The sequence below is a fragment of the Aotus nancymaae genome, unplaced genomic scaffold (genome assembly GCF_030222135.1).
Source record: "Aotus nancymaae isolate 86718 unplaced genomic scaffold, 86718_ANA_hifiasm-v0.15.2.pri h1tg000029l, whole genome shotgun sequence".
NCBI classification, from domain to species: domain Eukaryota; kingdom Metazoa; phylum Chordata; class Mammalia; order Primates; family Aotidae; genus Aotus; species Aotus nancymaae.
The window spans coordinates 46,496,566-46,521,344 of record NW_026988442.1 but is presented as its reverse complement, the minus strand read 5'-3'; the positions used below and the strand labels follow the sequence as shown (position 1 = coordinate 46,521,344).

The 24,779-nt window shown below is 32.9% G+C and overlaps 1 protein-coding gene across 6 annotated transcripts in view; it reads right to left on the bottom strand.

The window, feature by feature from the left end:
• Window positions 1–2,668: 2,668 nt before the first annotated feature.
• The window catches only part of SCN1A (sodium voltage-gated channel alpha subunit 1), a 129,191-nt gene continuing 107,080 nt past the window's right edge, over window positions 2,669–24,779 (bottom strand). For all 6 annotated transcript variants that reach the window (XM_064382644.1, XM_064382646.1, XM_064382648.1 and 3 more), the window contains exons 22-28: window positions 23,563–23,685; window positions 16,257–16,538; window positions 13,181–13,234; window positions 11,508–11,645; window positions 9,481–9,585; window positions 7,640–7,910; window positions 2,669–5,934 (exon numbers count right to left, since the gene is read on the bottom strand). In XM_064382644.1, coding sequence (XP_064238714.1) covers window positions 4,757–5,934; window positions 7,640–7,910; window positions 9,481–9,585; window positions 11,508–11,645; window positions 13,181–13,234; window positions 16,257–16,538; window positions 23,563–23,685 — 2,151 coding nt within the window. In that variant the 3' untranslated portion in view covers window positions 2,669–4,756. The remainder of the gene's footprint in view (window positions 5,935–7,639; window positions 7,911–9,480; window positions 9,586–11,507; window positions 11,646–13,180; window positions 13,235–16,256; window positions 16,539–23,562; window positions 23,686–24,779) is intronic.

The following is a 24,779-nucleotide window of genomic DNA, read 5'->3' as shown; positions in this document are numbered from 1 at the left end:
GATTCAAGAATGAGCTGCAGACATTGTCGCATTCACCCCTAAACGCTTTAGCATGCATTTTTAGAGAGTAGGAACATTTTCTACTTTCATGGAATAGGCACACTAGTTTTAACAAAGTTAGAAAAATTAACACTATTATAATACTGACAACTAATAAACAGTCCGTATTCAAATTTATTAAGATTTCCCAGTAATGTTATTTATCCCTTATTTTTATTTGATATTCAATCCAGAATTGTGTTTAGTTGTCATAGTTCTTTGACCTCATGCAATTATTTAGCTTTTCTTTGTTTTTCACGACATCGACATTTTTAAACAGTTCAGTCCGGTTATTTTATAGAATGTCCTCAATTTAGTTCTCCTTCTGGTTAGATTCTGGTTTTAAATTTCTGACTGCATACCAGGAAGTAATGTGGCCCTTTCAGTATATCTTATCAAGAGGCATAGTATCAGTTGGTCTCATAATTGATAACTTCTTTGAAGGTATTGTCTGCTGTGTTTCTCCAAAGTATATTTTCTTCTTTTTAAAATTTTTAATTAATAGAGAAGAGATACTTTGAGATGATATAAATATCTTACTCCTCATCAAACTTTCACCCATGAGTTTTAATACTCATTGATGATTCACGAAGGAATCAATTGTCATTAGGATGATTGCCAAATAGTGATTTTCTAACTCTATTATTTCTTCTACAGTTGTTACTTAGCATTCAATGGCAAGAAACATATTTTTATTTTTCTTTAGTTACATTAGTATGTATTTGTTGATTCTTCTTTTATTCAATGAATTATAATATTTTACTATCATTTATTTTGATGCTCAACTTGCCCCAGATTTGGCCAATGGGAATCCTCTTCTAGTTGGTTCCTGTGTCTTATTGACGTAACCTCATCATTCTTTGGAGAATAATTACCTTTTAGCACAGCAAATATTATGCCAAATATGTCAAAATGGATATGGAGATTTATATGATTATGTTTTACCAGTGCTTCTCTTTGTATTTGGAAAGGTAACAGTGAGTAATGGCGTGGACGAGTAGTATAAAAAGTCTGTAGGATTTATCCTATAATTCTTACCAACCTTAGTTAGAAATGGGAATTTTTTTCAGCCACTAATATATCAGAATTAATTGTTGTGTTGTTTTAGGATTGTGATGTTATGAAGAGGTAAAGTCAGTCCATTGTACAATAATGGGGAAAGCATTGTTCATGACTGTTCCTTTTCTGGTTGAGGCTCTGTTCCCTCTACTGGCTTCACCTGATGACAAGGGAAGGCTTCTCATTCCTCAGAAATTTAGATAGATTTATTTAGATTTTTAATATTACTATCTGGACCACCTCAGTAACCTTTCCATGGTCTCTGTGAAATCTGTACTGGACTTCATTGTGATTCCCTAGTTACTATTTTTCTTTTCTTTTCTTTTTTTCTTTCTTCCTTTCTTTCTTTCTCTGTTTTTTTTTTTTTTTTTTTTTTTTTTTGAGATGGAGTTTCACTCTTGTTGTCAAGGCTGGAGCGCAGTAGCGTGATCTCAGCTCACCACAACCTCTGCCTCCTGGGTTCAAGCAGTTCTCATGCCTCAGCCTCCTGAGTAGCTGGGATTACGGGTATGCACCACCACACCCAGCTAATTTTTTATTTTTAGTAGAGACGCGGTTTCTCCATGTTGGTCAGGCTGGTCTCGAACTCGCAACCTCAGGTGATCCACCCTCTTTGGCCTCCCAGGCATGAACCATCACGCCTAGCCCTGTTTTTCTTTATCTGCTAAAGTTAGCAAGATTAAGCCCCCAAGCTGAAGCAAGGTACATCTTTGCTTCCTGCTGACTTTCATGAGCTATTGAATCACTTTGTATCAGCCAGGCAGGAGACAGATGGACATGCTGGAATGAGACATAGAGAAGATTTTCATGAAGGGGACATATACAAAGGTGTTGGCAACGTTAGGAGAAAGCTACAAGGAATGAGAAAGCACTCTCAATGCAGCAGCAGACCTGAAGGAGCAAGGGGAGGAGTGATTACCAGACCCCAGAGAAAGTAGCTCCAGTTGTATGAGGGGCAGTCTGACTGGAATATGACTTTTGGGGGGAGGAATGAATCCAGTGCCAACCTAGGGCAACCCAGAAAAGAAGGAATTGGAGAATAAATATTCCTATGTCAATTTTCTCTCTGTGGTGCTTTCCCACTGGTGCTTCTCATTGACCAAACCAATTGGGAGCTTAAAGATAGGAGAGTCCATTGATGCAATGTGTAGAAGTCACTCTTCTGGGACACACAGAATGATAGAGAAGCATGGAGAGTGGCTCTGAAGGAGTAAACACAGTATCCCACACACATGGCAACTCTAAATTTTTAAATGATGACTTAAGAGTTTTTTTTCATAGTTCAAATGGTCATCCACCATCACTCGGACTCCCATACTTCTCTTCCTCCTAGAGCCACCAGCTATCCACTGACACCAGTTCTTCCTCCTAACATAGAACACACCTGCTGCTTGTAACCCTGGGAGGTCATTACCCCCAGTGACATATCTACTCTAGGTTTTCTTGTCAACCCAGGTATGCCTCTGTGTGTGTGTGTGTGTGTGTGTGATCCCCTTCTCCCTCAATTTGTAATGTAAAATTCTCTATGTCATTACAATATTCTGTTAACAAAAAGTGACTGGGCAAACAATAAAATAAAAAAATGTAATCTTTATTAGTTTTGCACATTTTAAATGTTGGTTAGCATTATTTAGTGTAATAGTAGCATTTTCCAGCATGCAGTTCACAAATACAGTTTATCTAAGTAGTTTTAAGAAAAAGAGGAGCCTATGGTTTGCTTCTGCAAGAAACACAAAATGTTCTGATGTAATTGACTATATAAGTTGACTACTCTCTGTTCTTGTGGAAAAAAAAACTGTGAAGCCCACATTATATTTAGAACAATCTAGAGCAGCATTACTCCAAAGAAATGAAAACATAAACTGAAGTTAGAAGAAAAGGAAAAAAATAAAAATAAGTACTACCTTCAATTCAGTTAGTACAGGTACTACCAGAAGTATAAGTAAAATTTTAAACCCTTTTCCAATTGCAAAGCATAGTTTGGACATGAGTCTTGAACCTATTTTGCTCCTTAAAATTGTGAAATAATCTAAAATTAGCAAATGTAATTTAAAAAGCAGAAATCTACAACTATCCATTCTTGTTTTCATTTCTTATTTAGCAAATTTCTTTCATGAAAAAGTACTATGGACAGAAAGTAAGAAAAGTGATTGTGATATCAACCTGAAGATAATTTCCTCTTCATATTTATGTACATAATGCTGAAAAATAAAATAAAATGATTTTTTTACAGTATTTATATTTGCTTATAAAATTCTAAACACATTTTTAACAGGTTAAGCAGTGTGTTTTTTTAAACGTGTCTGTACAGTCTGGCTATACACCATATGTTATCCACTTAAAATTTAAAAATAACCAAAAAGCTGTTAAAGTGCTGAAAACTATTGCTTAATGATTTAAATAAATGAGATCTGTTGAACAATTCCTTGACTTTACCACTGACATATGGTTTCTCATAAATGAGATTCTGAGCAGTGAGAGAAACCAGATACAGCAGCATGGTAATATAAACATGCATTGATAGCATCCAAACTACCTATAAATGGTACAGAATACATTATATTACCTGTGTAAAGCTTGCACTCTACATTTCTTGTGGTACATATTTGATGCAATAAATACTGTGCTTAGGTCATTATTTGTTTGCTCAAACGTGCACCACAGGGTAAAATGACTATTTACATAATAAATAGCATTTCATTAACATACACAGTGTCAACCTTGCTGAGAGCCGAAGATGGCTAAACAAAGTGCAGGATAAAGCAGAAATTTATAAAGAGTTATTTTAGTCAATTCGGTATTCTGGGGGTGGACGGTGAGGGGCAATATTCACTATTCAGTTTTTTTTTAATATGACAAAAAACAAAACCCATAAAATTAATGACTCCAGACATTTGAATGAAGTTTTCGCCTGCTAAAATTTACTGGCCTACCCACAAACAATCTACTTGGTCTAGGGGCTGGATTTTGCAAAACAAGATCAGCGAAGCACCTCCACTTATCATCCAAGTACCTCTCCCAGAAATATGGTGAAATTTAAGAACTCGTTTTTCTTGTGACTTTTTCTCATGCATGATCTCTAAGTGCAGCATGCCCTCATGCAAACCACGACTTTGTGTAGCTGGGAGGGCCAAGTGGTTGCCGTACCTCCCAGGTGGCATACCTGTTATAGAGGTCCTTTAGTCCATTTCTCAACAGAAACCTTGTTTACAAAAATAGTCACATATAATAAACACATGGATTAACAAAAAGATGAATCCACTAACAGATTCTGTAAAAATGTGACAAATGTGGCAGTTGAAATGCAAACAGTGGATACAATTACTACACTAAAGTGTTTCATGTTAACCCCAAAATTATAGGTTTGTACCCCTTGAAACTGGTCCCTACAGTCTGACTAGCCATTGTGTCTCTTAACTTCAGCAGTGTCAGCTGGTAGTGAGAACAGTAACCTCCCGTCAAGGTCATCTCCCCTTTACACAGAGTCACCGTTTGCTGACCAGGGGTCACTGTCTTGTTGTAGGCACTGACCTTAAGTAGATTTTTGTAAAAACAGTCAGTTTGGCATTGACCTCCTAAAGGAGTCCTGTTGATAAAAATACATCACCTTCACAGGCTGTAAACAATTTGTCACCCAATTATTTTTATTTGTTTTCATTTATTTCCCTTTGGCTTTTTCATCTTTGCCTTCTTGCTCATGTTTTTCCACGATTGGCTTTGTCACCCGGTCATAGGAGGGTGGACAAGCTGCAGTGGACATGGTCAGATCAGTTTTTTCTGTAATAGAGTTTTCATTTATTCTGTCAATTATCATGTCTTCTTTTATAAGAAGATTAGCCCCACCTTTGATTTTGTTTTTATTGTATGTAAAGGAAGCTTGTTTTACAGTTCGCTTTAAAAGGTGGCGCCTGTAAGCACGCTGAATAATAACAGCAGATACTTCCTCTTGTTTTCGTTTTAAAGTAGTAGTGATTGGCTGATAGGAGGCCTTGGAAGGATTAGAAGCCATGAATCGCTCTTCCATCTGTATTCGGAGAGCATCCATCTCTCCACTCTCTCCTAGAACCCGCTTTGTAAAAGCAAATAAGATATCAAGACAGTGAATCCGGTCACCACTTACCATGGGCAAATCCATGGCAATGAGCTGGAGTTTGTTTGGTTGTGGCAGATTGAGAGGAGGTTCAAGTGCAGCTGCAAACTGAGATAATTTTTCAAATTCCATGAACTGGGTTGCATCGGGATCAAACTTCTCCCAAACTTCATAGAACATCTCAAAGTCATCCTCACTCAGGGGTTCTGCACTTTCTTCAGTAGCAACACTGAAGTTCTCCAGGATGACTGCGATATACATGTTCACGACAACCAGGAAGGATATGATGATGTAACTGACAAAAAAGAAAATTCCAACAGATGGATTCCCACAGTCTCCCTTAACAGAGCTTCCAGGGTTAGCTTTATTAGGGTCACAGTCGGGTGGTTTGCTGTTGAGAATAGGGGCTAGCAATCCATCCCAGCCAGCAGAGGTTGTAATTTGGAACAGGCAGATCATGCTGTTGCCAAAGGTCTCAAAGTTGAACATGTCATCGATTCCAACTTCCCTCTTAACATAGGCAAAGTTGGACATTCCAAAGATGGCGTAGATGAACATGACCAGGAAGAGCAGGAGGCCGATGTTAAACAATGCGGGAAGTGACATCATCAAAGCAAAGAGCAGCGTGCGGATCCCCTTTGCTCCTTTGATCAGACGTAGGATTCGGCCAATCCGGGCAAGACGGATCACTCGGAACAGGGTAGGGGACACAAAATACTTTTCTATCAGCTCGGCAAGAAACATACCTATGAATAAACAATAAGAATACCAACCAATGAAGAAATTATGCATTAAAATAAACATATATTTCTTCCAAAGTTCCGAGGTAAAGTTCAGAGTACTGAACCCGGTTATATTATCTTAAATATGACAGTCATATGATGTATATATAATTGTACATAATATATATTATAAATAAATATTAATTTTGAATTTCAGCAATAATTTCAACTTTAAGGATTACAGTACTTTTTTTTTTATTTTTAAGGGGTGTTTATAAACTACTTTCAGTTTACATAAAGTCCCAAGTCAGAATTTAAAAAGAAAATAAGTTAAAAATGCATGTCTGGCTGAACAGCAGTGGACTAACAGTATAAGTGTAAGTTTATACATATACAGTGACTTTTTCTGAAATTGCCATATTCTAAATTCTCTATTTACTCCTTTTCCATCTGAAAGTTTCTGATGCTACTTTCATCTCCCCATGATCTTGATACTTACTTAACTTCCACTCTAATATTTTTGTATACTTATTTATGTATGTGCATTTCTAAAAGGATCTCAGGTTGATGCTCTTTTTAGTCTCCTGTAGCTAATGCTGTATCTCAATTGTTTCTGGTCTCCTGTACCTGACACTGTAATCTCAATCTTCCTCTTTCAAGCTTCTATCTCCATTTGCTTTTTAGATAAAAACTGTACTTGTAAAGATAAAAAGAAGAGTTCAAGAAACTAAATGTGTTCAAGTTTAAATGCCTCATTCTGAAAAGACTAAGTGTAAGAGAGAGAGAGTGTGTGCGTAACAGAGAGAGAAGGAGATGTGTGAGAATACAACTCTTACACCTTAGCCATACTAATTATAACCAAGGATTATAATTAGCGGGAATCAAAGGCTACATACAACATATGAGTTGGATAAAAGGCCAATTTCTTCAGAGAAAGAGTGGCATGAAAATCTGTCAGAGGCGCCTTGTTTTGGATAGTAAAATGTTGACCCAGTTATATCATCCTATTTAGGGAAGAATGAATATTTTAGGCCAACACAAAGATGCTTTTCACTTTACTGGAGCTTTAGTTGTTTCCAGTGAAGTGAATTATCGCTCATGAGGCTAGTCATATGTTCCAGGCTTTGAAGTATAGTACTGATGATGTCCCATGCCACCTTATTCCTCTTGTGCATTATTATTATAAACCCATTTTTAAGGTTGTCTAGAAAATCTCTATATGATACTCATAAAGAACCTACTATATGCATTTACTAACATTTAGTCCTCATCTTTATTCTCTTTCTACTCAATACTTTTCCTTATCTTGCAGCCACTTTCAACTAATATCTAATATGCTGGTGACTCCATGTCTATTCTCTAAAGCAATATTTTTCCCGTACCAGACTAAATTTCTAGTCTTGTTAACAGAACCATCTAGATACTGTATGGGTTCTTCAATCTCAACATGTCAAAAACATTTTTATCTTATTTAATAGAAGTTCTAGTTCAAATGAATGACATTTTACTACATTCACACTAAGTATATTATTTATGTCTAAAATAGATAGAATAAGAAACAATACTGATATATAGCAGGGGACATTTTGTTAAAAAAACCAAACACACCTGGATAAAATGTATTAAAATATTTACAATGATTATCTTTGAATGCTGGCATGATCTTGATTCTAATCTTGATTGTTTCACTTATATTAAACTGAATTTAAGAACTTTAAATGTTTCTTACCTACAATGGAGAGAATGACAACCACAAAATCAAAAATATTCCAACCAATGGTAAAATAATAATGGCGTAGGGAGATGAGTTTCAGTACACACTCTCCAGTAAACAGCACAATGAACACTAGATTGATTCGTGACAAAATGGTAGTCACATATTCACTCTGGTCATCTGTTTCCACCATCATTGTGACCATGTTAAGACAGATGAGAATCATGATGCTTATGTCAAAAACTTGTCTGGTTACAAAGTCAAAGACCATTCCTTGAAATTTGTTCTGTAGAGAAGCAGAAATGTTTTTAGCAACAAAGGAGTTTTCTCATGCACATTAGCATCAAATACTTTCTGCATTAATTGACTTTCTAGTTTCTTGTAAAGTGGTCATTGGCCCTGATTTTTGTAAGGATGATTTATAGCATATTAATTGTTAAAATTTAGTTATTTAAATTGCCATTTACTAATGTGTATTTCTCAGAATAACAATCCCTTGTTCAAAGAGGGTTTCTGATAAAAAGCAAAAAAAAAAAAAAAAACACTGAATACCGTATACTTCTTCCAGAGGTATGCAATGCATATCAACATTTTAAGATCATGAGAAGGTAAGAAACCTGTTTGATTTTGTTTTTCCAGACTTTCCAATGATCAGTTGGACAATGTATCCATTTTAAAATATAGTATCTATTAATATTTCATTTGTTGTATTCTCAAATAATTGTTAAGGGGAATTTGGAATTTCCAGGACACATCTATAACATTATGTATTTAAATACCACATATGGCAATATTCATATTCTTCTACCAAATACCCTTGGCTAACATTGTCAGACATAGAATGCTGGACCTGCACAAGGATAATCAGACCAGAATGACATTTCTTATATGTTTATGTCAAAAAAAAAATCATGTTTTTTGTCATTGATCTGTGATTCTACTCCCCACTTCTGCCACTGGTAGTCACTGAAGGCCATCTGCAGGCTTTTTACTTTGGGCCACTAAGGAATTCTGAGGGTATTTTCTAACATATTTTTCCTACGAATTGTTGATTCATTTCTACTTTCAGTACTAAGTTTTAACAGAGAAAGCACATATTTCTCATCATTCTCAGGAAGGCAATATTCGATCACAATATGAATATTTACTAGTATTGGTTCCCTTGATGTACCCTAGGAATTACTGAAACCTCTCAGATCATCATCATGAAAATCTTTATCGTGTGGGATAGGAGCTCTCCATATTCATAGCAGTTTGTTTGGTTCATCATGGAAGCATGAGTATTGTTATTTATCATCATAAATTGTAGTTACTGACCCTGACTTCTGCAGACATTATTAGTAGTGTCTAACTCTATAGCCATACATATGAATAGTAGATACTGGAATTCTTTCCTCCTTTAAGACACTTAGTATCTCTAGTGAAAAATAAAATAGAAGTAAGGTGTTATTTGACTCAACACTTCATCAATTTTTTAAAATATTAGAAAATTGCATTTCTTGTAGCCCCATCCAAAGGTTTACTTCTTTCCCTGACATTACTTGGCAACCATTCATGAACTGTATGATTAACTTTCTCGTGTGCACATCACATTGTCTATGTGTCCGTTGGCCAATTAATATGGATTCTAATGGTGTTCTTCTAAATCTCATGTAGTCAAGGATGTATCTTCTATTTCTTCTTGTTCTTTTTTGGTCATTAATTTTCTTTTTTTACCATTACCATAAAAGATACAATGATGCTCTAAAAGTGAAAGAAATGTTTGCTACTGGAAATGTTAGCTACTTTCTTTTTGTAAGATAACCATACAAGTTTTTGTTTTTATATTTTCCCCCGTATCATTTGGTATTTCTTACTCCTGGTCGAGGTATAGGCTTTTGAGGTTTTTTCGATCCTAATTTTTTCATTGCATTATAGTATTTCTTCTGTTCTTCTGTCATAAAGATGTCTTGACCTCCAAAGTATAGAAAAGAAAAATCAAACTGGTTAAAACTGTGTCCTTTTGCACATAATTTTTCAATGTTAAAATAGAAAAGTGATGGTTGAAAAAAGAAATGCAAAATTCAACCAATTAGTATAATTACATCTGGGATTTTAAATTTAAAAAATTGAAAGTATTCTTTAGGTATGATAATAATATTTAATTCCCTAAATCATTCAAAATTGACTTTATTATTATTATCTTATGAAGAAAAACACTCCCAAATCTCAAAAAGGTTAATTATTTTACTCAAGACCATATGCTTAGTGAGTGGTGAAATTTGGTTCACTGAGATAATAAATACTTGGTATCTTATACTATACACACTGCCTTTATGATGTCAAAGGCAAAGATTTTCTTATTCAAATGTAGCAAATAATTAGAGTATGTATACTGCAAGATGGTTTGGAGTTACTCATTTAAAAAAATCACTCTAACTCTGGCAAGAATCAGAGCAAAGGGATAAAAAGAAAACTGGATAAGTTAGTGAGATTTAAGGGATAAATCAGAGTCCATAGCATAGTAAGTATGGGACAGACCAGCAGGGATACAAGATTGGAACACTGGCAAGTAAGTGAAATGGAGTAGCCTGATACTGACTACAGAGTACTTCTAGTAATAAGAAAAGGGAATTGAGGGAAGAATGTTCTGTAGTGAAAGCAAGCACTCATTATACAAAAACAATCATACTGAGCAAGTGAGATGAAGCAATAGTACATAAAAAAAGAAATACAAATGGCTAACGAGCATTTGAGAACATGTTCAAATGTAATAAAATACCTAAAAGTCATAACAATTGAGGTAATAAAAGTCCTAAAAATTAAAATCAAATACAGTTTTCACCTATTAAATACCAAGTATTAAAAAAACAAAGAGAATGTTTGGTGCCAGTGAGGGAAGAGTGGCATGGGTGCTCGTACACTGTTATTGGGAGTTTGAGTAGATTCATTATATCTGGGGCAGTGAAATATTTCACTGTGGGAATTTATTCTAAGGAAATAATTTAAGCGTTATTTTTTTCTCTTTTTTTTTGCACAAAGACTTTCAACAAGGTACTATTTAAATCATTAAAGATTAAAAACAATCTAAATTATCAACCCATTGGGGAATGTATAAGTAAATTATGATAATGTATATATGAATACTTTTAACAAAATGAGAAAATACTTACATTAAGTCAAAAGTGGAATTTATAATTATAGTTTAAAAATCACAACAATAAGAGTATGTGTAGAAATAGTTTGAACAGAAAAACAAAATGTGAATGGCAGCAGTTACTTCCAAGTGATGATATTTATTTGTTTTCCATATGTTGTATAATATACATATATAATTGGGACAAAAAAATAAGCCTTATAAATGATAAATAATAAAGAGGCATCCAATTCCAAGATTCAAAGGGATAGCTTATAATCAAATATCTTGGAGAAAGAAGTGGGAATATATAAAAGAAATCAATGAAAAAATGTATAAAAATAAACACTAGAAGAAGCTTACATCCAGTGCCTAATTTCTTCCAAAGATTTAGTTGGAAAACATATTTTCAAGGGGAGTGGGTAGTTGTAGGGATAAAATAACAAGTTGCCTTTGGGAAAGGGGCATATTTAGTTACTTTCTACTTTTGTTCTAATTATCATTATTTTTTAAAGATAGGAAATGTTTCTTGATAGTGAATAACAGGAGAAAAACTTTATGAACCGATGCACAGGAGTGTGGAACTCAGTTATTCTTAGCTTTATATAGCTGGAAATACATAGGTAGTGAATAACAGAGAGGAAGGAAATATAAATGACAATATATACTCCCATTTGGTTTCTAAATTCGAGTACCCATTTGGTGGAGAAAACACTTTAACAAATAATTTTCTGTCTCAGTACAAGAGAAAATATTAGAAATACTTATCTTCTTTTTTTGCTGGTTGAAATTATCTATGATAACACCAATAAACAGGTTCAAGGTGAAGAAGGACCCAAAGATGATGAAAATAACAAAGTAAAGATACATATACAGACTTTCCTCATACTGAGGCTGGAGTTCCACCTACCAAAGGAGAATATTTTGTGAAATATTACTATACATTTTAGTGCTGGAAATGTCATTGGCGCTTTTTCATGACAATAGAAATATTATTTTTACTAATATGTCAGCTTTTTTTTTCTAAATCAACTATCTCTAAAAAAGATCTCTGAAATTAGCCTTTAGGGATGTTTTCATGTGAAAAATATGGCCATTACGACATTCTACAATCTATTTTTATAACTATAAATACAAATAATGTTTTTCTATTTGAACAATAATGTGCTAAATTTGCAAGCTTTTAAGTTACTGAATTTTAGTAATTTAAAAATTATTAATAAAAATTTTTTCAAGTATAAATATCTATAGAATAGGTTTAGAAACAATCATTCATGTATGCATAAAATAATGTAGCAAATAAGAAATGTGTTGTTCATTCTGATGTTTGACACTATACCCTAACCTAACAGTCACTGAATTTTTCAGATCAAGTAGACATAGCTGGACAGTCTATTTTATAATTTCCCAGTTGATTATTTAGTTCCTAGATTGTGCTTGTAACAAATGGGCTATCACTTATAATTTAGTAATAGAGTGAAATAGTCACTATAGTTTTTTTAACAGATTCATGTCCTTCTAAAGGCAACAAAGTTAAAACCAACTAAACACACAAAACAAAATATAAATGACAAAGTGAAATAAAGCAACTCCAGAGGTTGTCAAAACAATACTCAACATAACTAAAACTATGGGAAATGCACTTCGAGAAAGATAACACCAAACTATCAGGTTAAAGACTGCAGGGACAGAGATTATTCTTTATGACGATAAACTGAACAGATGGGACTTCAGAATAGAAAGATGAAGGTTGATAGAAAATACTACATCTTACAAAGTTTTGTAGAGCAAAGTTGGAATAAGCATGAATTTCAGTTTAGGTCACGGAGCCTGAAAGAGGCTGAAATCAAATAAAATAGATTTATACTTTGGTGATGTACACTTAAAGGAATCTGTTGGCCACAGAAGTGATAGCAACATTAGTAAAGGCTCCAATATACGGATGCTAAAATCATATAACAGCATTCTTTTATATGGTTTAAAATATGATTATTTGAAAGAAACCATCACAGAAATCTAAGGCTGACAGAACAATATCCATAACTTTTCATACTGTCTAATATGGAGGGTGAGTATACATTTTAACTAATGATAGAACTCATGTATTTCTTTAGATCTGGTCCTGCACACTGAAATTACTTCTAATTATATAATGTATGGATAAATAGGAAACAAAAGAGAAAATATTTAAAAGAAAAATATTTGTTAGTTCCTAAATATATGAATTTGTTACTTTGATTTTCAAAATAATTCATGTTTTGAATTATCTTAGTAAGATCTTTCTGATAAACATTGCTATGATTGAATATTAACCTGTCACATTTTTTCCTAAATATTTTAAATCAAGATAGAATCACTTCATTGGTTTTTTATGCTTTGTTCAATTAATTTTACCACCTGGTCAATATTGTAAAAAGACTTAGAATACAAGGAATACTTACATTTCTAGAATCAACTGCCGCATACATTATATCCATCCAGCCTTTAAATGTGGCCTATTAAGAAGGACATGCACGTTTTACTTTGGAGTAAAAATAATTTAGACCTGATGTTTAACAAATATTCTTAGTGATATAATTTTCAAAAAGAAATAATACTTGTGAAAGATATGTCAAAACAAGTTTTACATAGATTTTGGACCAGGACAATATCTTAGTTAGGCTTTTCATTTCTGGAATACATATTGAACAAAATGGCCATTTGATATATCCTCCCACTTGATAACCAAATCACAAGTACTTTTCAATTCTTTAGAGATCATGGTATCGTTTTTGGTTTTGTTTTTTTTGTTTTTTTTTTTTGATACAGAGTCTCATTCTGTCACCCAGGCTGAAGTGCAGTGGCAAAATCTCAGCTCACTGCAATCTCCACCTCCTGGGTTCAAGCGATTCTCTGGCCTCAGCCTTCTGAGTAGCTGGGACTAGAGGCGCATGCCACGATGCTGGCTAATTTTTTTGTATTTTTAGTAGAGAAGGAGTTTTACCATGTAGGCCAGGCTGGTCTCAAACTCCTGACCTCAAGTGATCCACCCACCTTGGCCTCCCAACGTTCTGGGATTACAGGTGTGAGCCACCGCACCCAGCTGGTATCATGATATTTAAAGCACTATTAAAATTTGCTGGATCACTTTTAGAAATCTTACAAATGCCAACACATTTGTCAATAGCTCTAAGGGCTGAGTAATTACAACTTAGATCTAAGGATCATCTGCTAACATTTATCTGCGAGTTGATCAAAGCGATTGAAAATTTAAGATTTCTCTTTATTTTAACAATGTAAAGATGGTACTGGGATACATAAAGGCAGGGTTGCAACTATCCTTTTAAGAATTTTGGAGCAAAACATTTAAAAATAATCCCATATTTTATTTCTTCCTGAAATTCTTGAAGATAATAAGTTAATATGAATAAGAAATATGAACAATAGTACAGGAAACACTTGGCACTTACAGGTTGAAGGATACTCAGGCTAATAATTACAGTAATTTGTTATTTGTCCTGGGGCATGAATTTTGAGTCCTGTCAGCCTAAATAGATTATTCCTTAGCTAGTGAAGGAGGCTAGCAAAGCCTTTAGCATCTGTATCACAATAGGTATTTGTTTTGATAACACTAACCTTTGTGAAGTGGTGGATATCATGAGAGGAAAGCTAAGCAAGGGTGTGTGGATAACAGCAGTAAAAAGAAAGTAATGATTCCTAACTAGAAAGTACAAGGCTTTTGTACATGAAAGAGAGATGTGTTAAATATGTCAATGGCTTAGGTCAATGATAGAACAAGTCCATTACGCTCTTGGTATAGAAACAGAAACAAGTGATTCAAAGGACCGTTTCAATGACTTACTAATCAATAGAGGGGTGATTCTATAAAAGCCCAATGTGAAGCAGTATTTTAGAGTGTTTTATTTATTTATTTATTTTGTAGCAGAATTTATTTAATAGCTTCATGTGGGACCATCACTGTATTTTCAGAATTGCTTAAAATTTTTTATTTTTTCTTTCCTCAAATTTATAGAGGAAGTGATCACTTTAGTGACATTTATAAGTGTGGTTATTAGTTAAGGGTTAGAGTAAGTGTCTAAATAAATATCATAATGTGTATACAATGTTTAAAGAAACTATCCTTGCCAGATTTTTAAAAGTTTTACTTTTATGTGTTCTAGAGACAGGATATCACCATGTTGCCCCTACTGGTCTAGATCTCCTGGCAATCCTCCAGATTTGGCCTCCCAAAGAGCCGGGATTATAGGCATGAGCCACCATGCCCTGCCCGTTTTTGCCAGACTTTAAAAATCCCTATTTTAATTTCATGAATATGCAGAGTAGGTCAAAAATGTTAAGAAGAGAAGTAAGAATTGTCAACAAAAAGGTAGGAAGAATTTGTGATCACAGTAGACACCTCCGGAAGAGCTGCAAAGGGGTTTTGACCAGTGTTGGTATGTTTGCTTAGTCTTCTGGTTGAACAATTGAAATCATAACCTTCATGAACGAAATTGATTTCTTCCCTGAAGATACTGTAGAACCGCAAGGGAAGAAAGAAATTGTACAGTCTTTTTTTTCTTTTTAAGTTGAGTTTTCAAATAATCTGGACTCTATTTTATTCACTGCTTTGTTGTGGTGCTGCTGTAGCTAGAAGCAGAATCAAATGAAAATGTTTAAAGGGACACTTTTTAATTTTTAAAATAAATTATAAACTATTTTTCTTGAAGACCTAGTCTTAGAGACCCAATAGTCAAAACATTAATATTTAGGATAAAGTAGACTTAAATTATGGTGCTGAAAGGTCATTTGAGATAAGACAACAGCTGCTTCTGCTTCATTTTTGTTTCTAGGTTCTTCAAGGTATTATTTCCATTTCACTATGGGGATCCAATTTTTTTTTTTAGATGAAATTTCGTTCTTCGTTGGCCAGCCTGGAGTGTAATGGTGCGATCTTGGCTCATTGCAACCTCTGCCTCCCGGGTTCAAGAGACTCTCCTGTCTCAGCCTCCCATGTAGCTGGGATTACAGGCACCCGCCACCACACCAGGATCTAATTCTAAAACCTAAATGCCATTTCCCAAACTTTGATCCAAATAATAGAACTCAGCAGCAGTTAATTAATTACAATCCAATTAGGTGTGTTAAGTGTATGTGTTTTGGATGATGATCTGTTAAGTGTCTTCTGTTTTGGTCACTGATCAGTGAAACAAGCCTTCTAATTGCAATAAAAAATTAGCAAAGTTACTGATTTATTAATTAGCTTGTTTATATATAAAGAATGACTAACATAGAAACAAAGAAAATACAAAAAAAAAAAAAAAAGAAAGACCAAGAGGCCTTTGTCTTGCCTGGCCACAACTGACTATATCTGCACTGGTTACAGGTAATAAAGTTTCCACCCATAAACGTTTACTAACAAACTGAATTTTTTTTAATAGAAAGAAATATATACTTTCTTAGTAACTAAATAATAGATATATGTCATTATTTTATTATTCCAAACAATAAAAATATTCAGAGAAAATAGTGTTCACTTACAACTTGAAGCAAAGAGAGATACCCAAATCCTACATTATCAAAGTTTACTTTCACATTTTTCCATCGAGCAGTCTCATTTCTTTCTATTAGTTTTAGGCAATCAGTATGATTATTCACTTCTTCGATGTCAAACCTGTCACCAGTTGTGGTGTTAATACAGTGGTAGAATTTGCCAGCAAACAAATTTACGCCCATGATGCTGAAAATTAGCCAGAATATAAGACAAACCAGAAGCACATTCATGATGGATGGAATTGCTCCTAAAAGGGCATTCACAACCACCTAATACACAAATGGAAAAAAACGAAAGTCAGAATTCTTATCTGTTAATAAAGAAAAGCAAAGAAAACATTCCCCTAGTAATCTCTGGTCTTTCCATTTTGTTTTCTATCAAGGCTATTTATTCTAGAATATTTAAAGCAAGTTTTAAAAAAAAACTTAAAATTCATTTTTTTCTTAAGCAATACACTCATGAAAACAACTATAGGCAATACAACCAAGAAATGAAACAAAAACTTTTTTTAAAAAAAAGGGAGGGAGAAGCATTAAAAAGTTAAAGGAAAAGCAAAATCAGAGGAACTTGCTGCCAGATGAAGTCAGAATTGTGTTGTTTATCAGAAAAAAGAAAAGTTAAAAAGCCTATACAGAAGTTTAACTCATTTTAAAAAGGAATATACTGAAGAACAAAACTAAAACATTTGGACCTGAGTTGATTTGACCAATATATTTTTTAAATAACTTAAAAATTCAGATGATAAATTATAAAAATATTATTAAACACCTAATATAATTGTCTTTAATTATTCATGCACTGCTATGACTAATAATTTTTGCATAAGAAGCAAGACAGTTTGCATTATGTATTTCATTAGATCATCACATCGTTTATTTCAAGCTCCAGTCATGTCAGTTGTTTCATTTACTGAGTTTAATTCAAAAACACTTACTTCAAATGAAACAGAATAGAAATCATTTCTTAGGAAAATAAGAAAAAGAGGGATGCCATACATAGTTCTCAAATCTGATGTGATCACATGAAGTTCTGTGTTCAAATAGTATCAATTTTTTTTCCTATAGAAGGATGTTTTCCCCCTCTTTATTTCTGGACACTTGTTCAAAATCTGAGTGTTCATATTTGGCAACAACAAAGGGATGGCTTCCTTGCTTTCTCCTCCATACTTCCCACTGGAGCTGCACAGGAGTGGCTAAGAGGGAAGGTAAAAACAGACCCAAAATGCTTATAAGGGGCAGCTGCCTCAAACTTAATTGCTAAGTTTAATTCCACCCGTGCTTGTATTATTCTTGTCAATCTGATACAAATGAAACAGTTGTCAAAATATCTTCTCTTTGCCATTTGATACCAGTGTATTCTTAGAACAATTTTTTAAACTGCCTGTCTGAAAAAAAAAAAAAATACGTGAGCCAATTTCTGACACTTCTGAGCCCTGTTTAAAGTCTGTAAAGAACTTTAGGCCTTCTGCGGGATATAAAACAGTGTGATAAGTGGGCCAAAGAAAATAATAATACCAGTAATGACAAAGGTGGGGAAGATGAGTATGAAAAATTAATTTGGTTAAGTTATCCAGGCAGAACCAAATGATGTGGCCTATGCAACCTACCAAGCTGACACGTGATACTTTGCCCTATCTCATCTGAGTGTCTGCATTAATACAATGGACTTCATAAACCTTCATTTTATAATTTATTTTAAATGGATGGATAGAATTAGATTGCTTTCAGATTCGAGATTTGGAAACTGAAATCAAGTTGCTATTTATTTCCCTTATTTTCTGAATATTTTGTCCACTATCCAGATTACAATGATGTTTCTACTGTGAATACACAGAGTACTAATTAAAATGTGTATTTTGCCTTCAACACCCAATTTAGAGTATGAGCAGAAGACTGCTTAAACTTATTTCTTTACTTTCTTTTCACATTAATCTGTAAGTCTCACATTTTTTCTTCAAAACATTTCTAAGCTTTGTAACCTCTTTTCCATTCTCACAGTCACCACTTAGAACTGTCCTCTGTTATTTCTTACCTGCACTATCGTTAGTCTCCTAACCTTCTCCTTCATTTAATATATGTAAGATGAATTAATCTTCCCCAAGTCCCACTTGAAAGTTATTTATTAGCTTCCCAGTAACTATCAAATATTTTTCTTACCTTGATATTAACATCACTCCACCATCTTTATTTCCAGTTTTAACTTCCCTGGCACCTATACTTCATGCTACTTCAATTAATATAATGACCATATGCTAACACAATTGCCAGATAATTGAGATGCCATTTCCTTTGAAATTCCTTGTCTAAGATCTCCTCTTCTGAAATACTCTCCCCTCTTAAAGGCTTTAGTTCAAATAGCACTTCTTTCATGGAGCCTAACTTTGCCCCCCAGTTTAGCCTCCTATATAAAGAGGAATGTTTTCCCCTCTAAATTTAAGAATCAGAATTCTATTCTAGTACTGGACTGAGCTGTACAAATAATTCAGTATTGTGTTCTCATTTGGCATATGAGAAAAATGAAGTTAAAACAAGTTAAGTTCAGAAAGTAGCCTAGACGTAGCATTTAGTGCCCTTTCCAGTCTACATGGAAGAATTGCTCCCACTTATCTGGTGGCCATATTAATCTGTACTAGAGTTAAGTGTAATCCTGTAATCCTGACAGATTGTAAGGTTTTCTAAAAATTTAACATGCAAAAATGTATTCGTGAATTTTGCAGGGCCTTGAGTGTCTCAAATATAGGAATATACCAGAGAACTGTGAATATAGGAATAAAATAATGGTTGACAAAATGAATGGATTAATGAAGTAAAGGTTAGCTTTGTATTTTTTGATCAAAACATACTTTTTAAATGTATTTCTGAATATGGGATGAGAATAATTAAGGAACTGAGCACTAGGAAAAGTCTGTGCTTAGGTAATATGTTTGAGAGCATTCCTTTGAAACTGGGGATTCATTTAGAGTTAAAAGGAACTCTGGAATTTATAATACAAGCATGTACTCTGCAGCAGTGCAGTTCAAGATATGATTCTCAAAGTTGGCATATATTTGGCCCAGAGAAAAGTTTTACTTATTTTTTTTGTGAACATGAAAGAATTTTATCTTAGAAAATAATTGGCATAGTATTGGGGGATGTACTATACAAAGCTATAGTCATATTTAAGATGCATTAAATTAGACAGTGCAAGATCATAGAAAAGACTGTCTTTTCCCAAGAGTTCCAAGCCATTCCTTGGTACAGCGGAGAAGGAGGTGTATTAACTTTTTTCAGTCACAATAAAACTCCAGTAGTTGGTTCCCATGGGAGGAAGAAAGTAGGCAGAATTAGTCTGAAGAAATTGGAAAGAGCAAACTGAAGTTTCAGGCTACGTGAAAGTAGATGTCTGAGAAAGGAACTACCATAATGAATTAATAATAATGTACATACCATATTAATGTACATTAATAATAATGTACCTCTCCCATAATAATGTACTAGAGGTTGCTTCTCCTCAGAAACTTTTATCAAAACACACATCATCAAATAAAATTTCTCTACTCTAGCACAACCAATTATATTTCTGGTTCATTAGCTGCATTTTAAAAATTAAGTCTATGTTAAATGAAGGATTGAGAGTTAAATATGCAAATTAACATTAGACATTTTCATACATGCAGAAATGTCTTTTTATCTGAATTGTTTTTGAACTTGAAATCAACACTATCCATGAATTCTCATGCTTCTCTAATAGAAATAAAGAAAATATATGTGAATAAAAATAAAAAGTAGGCAAAGTAGGAATTATCCATGTTTTAATATGAAGAAGAATAAGAGAATCTTTTTTTAAAAAATCTAAAAAAAACTGTGTTGTGGATTTAAATTAAAACAATTATTTTTGTAAGCTATGATATATCGATGATCCAAACAAAAATTCTGATTTTTTCTCTCTCACGAAAATAAAATCTCTTCTTCTTGTATATTACACTTTAAGAATAAATAAAATGTAGAGTTATGTTTATGCATGTTTTCACTGTGGTATCTTTTAGAATCCTAGAAAGTTAGTTGGGAGTTACTTATTCTAAGAAGTGAGTTTATGCATTAAATTTTATCTTAATATTCATGATATTTTTGTTTTATTTATGGGTGTGCATTCTATATAATTCAAATAAGTGGATTCTTATGTACTAATTTTTTGTTTACAACACAAATCACATGTGCTTATTCAACTATTTCTTAATATATGTTTGCCTTGTTATATTTTGAAAATAATCCCATATAAACTTACACAATAAAAAATGAGAATGGTCACAATCAATACCAGACTTATGAAACCTGAAATATTGCATCCTAGTATCTGCTCATACATATCAACAATCTAGCTGGTAATTTTCAGCACCCAGACCAATGTACTAAATGGCAGGGAGTGTATGCCTCAAACAGTATCATAAGCTTTACAAGTTACATTTGTTTTTCACATAATCATTCTACACCAGGGTCCCCCGCCCTCATCAATCAAGTAATCTCCCCATAAATGGATAACTCCATATACACATAACTAAATCATATTCACTGAAACTTAGTAAAGATATCAACCATTGTGGTTAAAATCCACAGAGGGTAAATTCATAAAGGTATTTTTTTCAAATGAAATTTAAGACAACTGAAAAGAGGGGATTAGGATGTAAATACTGCATTTCCCTACTGTGGTGCAACAGTACCCTTCCCAATCCCTCCCTCACCCCACTACACATAAGTCACAGTGCAAGGATTAAAGGTAGCAAAAGGGGTAATACAGTACCCATAATAAAGGGCTCAGGGGAGGAACCAGCGCTCCACCCCATCCAAGTAGGAGCAAGATTATCCTATACAAAATAGAAATATATAGTTTGTTATTAGTTAGAAATCTGATATGACAGAACATTTGGTGTTAATTTTTGTTCATGATGCTCTCCGTCTGTTTCCCTACCAATTAAGACTTGAATTCTTTTGAAAAAGAAGGTATTTAAGATTTCCTAGGTTAGGAAATTAAAAATACAAATTTAAATACAAATTTTATTTTACCTTAGATATTCAAGACATCAATTCACTCAGTTTAATTTTACAAGTTGAAAAATTCGGACTGGAAATTTGAAATACAATAAATGTTTAAAAGCTGTCAGCCAAAAATGTGCATAAAGCATGCAAAACACAAAGTGCAACGTGATGATAATTTATTTGTTATTTTCTAACTTCTTATCAAGCATTGTACAACATGCTTTATTCAGTGATGTTGCATAAAAGCACATGCTTTGAAAAAGTAACGGAATAACAAAAATGAAACGAGGGCCTGAGTTACGCTTTGACGCAGCTATTGCGATTTTATGCTGCTAGGGCAAAGAATTAAATGAGAGTTTCTGAGTATGTTCAAATCTCACTTCCCAATCATAATCAGCATTCTTATATCAATCTCACCATCATTCGTGATTATATTTTTACAAAGTAAAAAAATACAAACACTAGAAGTATAAAAAATAGAATCAATAATAAGGTTATTTTGACTCTACAATGCCAAACAGGTGTTGAAGAGATCAGTTATTTTAGTGCTGTGTATGCTGTCATTATGAGGAATAGAGCCATATTCATAAATCTGATCATTTAAATTATTAGTTTTATCACGATCAGTATTTACAAGGATTTTATGTCTAAAACTCCAGGTTTCAAAAACTAACCCCTTTTAATATGAAAACCATTATTGATTAATAATTATAGTTATTTCTGTGAAAATTAAAACTATACCCACATGACCAACTTTTTTAGGGAAATGAAGTGTAATGTATGAAAATATCTGACCACTTGACTAATGGATTTAATAAACTTTCAAATGGTCAAATGTAAAAGGTTTATGCTATTTTCAAATGTTTAGCATTGTTCAGATTTCACAAGCCATATAAAATATATTATTTTGATTCAGGTAACATGTTTTCAAGTAGAATGTACAGAAATGATATTTTTTTCTCCAGAACTGAAACTGCCAGTCTGAAACAAAACAAAGTGACATTTAATCGGAAAACATACTTAATTTTTACATACCCCAGAGAGAATCTCTGATAACATTTTGGTGAAAATGTGAGGATCTCTGTGAGAAATAAAAGAGGACTATTTGTATTACATTTGACTAAGTTGTTTATAATGAGGAAAAAGTTTTCATATATGTTAGGGAAATCTTACAGTCCTCCAAAGTGACATTTATATTAAGACTTGAGAAGAGAACATTAGGCTGTAAACAATCAACAAAGTGCAAATGGAAGTCTACAATACAGCTCAGTTTCCATAAACATAACTAAACCTCAGGAAGCAAAAGAGCAATGTTTTTCTGTTGGGATCACACAATTCAGTGATTCGTTTTGATAACACATTTTTTGACCTCTTTAAAAAGCAGAACTGATTTTTTAGATTGTACATCTATATATTAATATTTCATGCTTTAAAAAAAAGCATGGAAAATAACAAGTCAATAATGGCACACTTTCTAATCTGTTATGAATGATGGAAACTGATTATTGCTTCTTCAAAAGGGATACAATAAAATTTTGTATGACTGACAAGAAGTAAATTATGGTTAATTTGTGAATTAGCTATGGTAATGAGTCAAAATTATATTTTCTGTTCATTACAAGTGTTTTACTTTATTGTCATACAAATGGTGTGGATTTGTATGTAATCTTTAAGTTAGTATTATTACTTTTATAAATTAAGATGAATGTAATTATGAATTAAGACTATATTAAAACAAAAAGTTTAAAATTCAGTCAATACTTAATATATAGCCTTCTAGCATTGAATATATTCAAATAATGCAAACTTTGGCATTATACAGACAAAAATTTTGACAACTCCTTTCATTTCTTTTTACACCGATACTTAGGCACATGTGTGATTCACATTATTTTCAGGAAAACTCATTAAGTACAATATATCATCACAAAGAATAAATACCTGATATAGAATTTACTTTAGGTTATTATTATATCATTACACATAGTACCTTAATAATGCATCTGCCTTTTTGTATATAGATTTGTAAGGAAACTCCCAAGATGGATTAGGAAATAAAGTGATTTAAATAAGCACAGAAGATAAATGATATTATATCATTTCAAGAGAGGCCTAGTTCTCTTGCATATCACCTAGAAGTAAATATGCAACAGATACGATAAAGTAGCAGTTTTGCAAGAATTTGCCATTCCTTTTGCATGCATAGGTTTTCGGTTTTCTAAATTTAATTTAGCTTAATTTTGGCTATATGCAATACTTCAGGTTCTTTCATTTTTCTTACCCTCATCCCTTCAAATCGAGATAAGGCTCTTAGAGGTCTCAGAGCTCTTAGTGTTCTGAGAGATTTGATGGCTCCAAGTTCTGAGTAACCCAAGGCATTTGCTGTTAAACTGACCAAAGAAACCTGCACACACAAAAATAATAATAATTAATAAATCGAATCATCATTCAATGTGTAGTTGCTATATAATACAACAAGTATAATTTTTGCTTATAAGTATTCAGAAGATAAATCTTCAGATATTTTTAGTAAACCTTTAAAAAATTAAAGAAATATTTCCAGCTTGATGCAAAGGATGTAATTATTAGGACATTAATTAAAAGCTAGTTGAAAAAATTCCTTAAATATCATATACTTTATCAACTGAATAATTAGAGAAACAAAGTAAAAATTAGTAAAATAAAAGAAGAAATCAAGGTGGAAAAATCATTGGTAATTCTTCCTTTATTTTATTAGCTTGCCGTTGAATAAGGCTTTTCTTATAGCTACTTATAAAATACAAAAGCTGCTATTGTACTAAAAGAAGCAAGAAGTTTCTACCATGCATCAGTATATTCAACAAATCATAATGGGTATTCTCAGAAATTAATTAACTACATCAGTTTTAAAGGTGTTTTTTGTCTTGCTAATACCTTGCGTTTTCATTTGTTTAAAGTTTATTTTTATGTAAGTAACTTAAAAAGAAATTCCCATCATAAAACTTCCTCAAAATTTTTTATACTAATTTATGGCTTCTGCCATGATACCTGGCCCCAAGGGTCAATCAATGAATATTTACTAAATACACAGCAATACATTTACTTCATTTGTATTCATTTGTATGTAATATACATGACTAAAGGAAAAATCTTATGTATCTAATTCTCTAAATAAAAAACTTACCAAAACTTCGTATTCAAGACAGATTACAATTTATTTGGTTGGAAAGAGGCTAGTATTGGACAATTCCACATATACTAGATATTAGTTTTATAAACTTTTATTTTTTAAAATGTATTAAGTTGTATTATATTTAATATACCTTTTACATTATTTGAGATATGCTGTAATTAGTCTTTTCATAGAGTGCTACATTGATCTTCATTAAATAATTAAAACAGAACACTGAAATTAAAGGTATTATTGTTATACACTACAAAATTCTGTATACAATTATTTTCCTAAAATGTTTCAAAAATGACATTTAAAAACTTCCACCAAAAAGCTGATGTGTAATA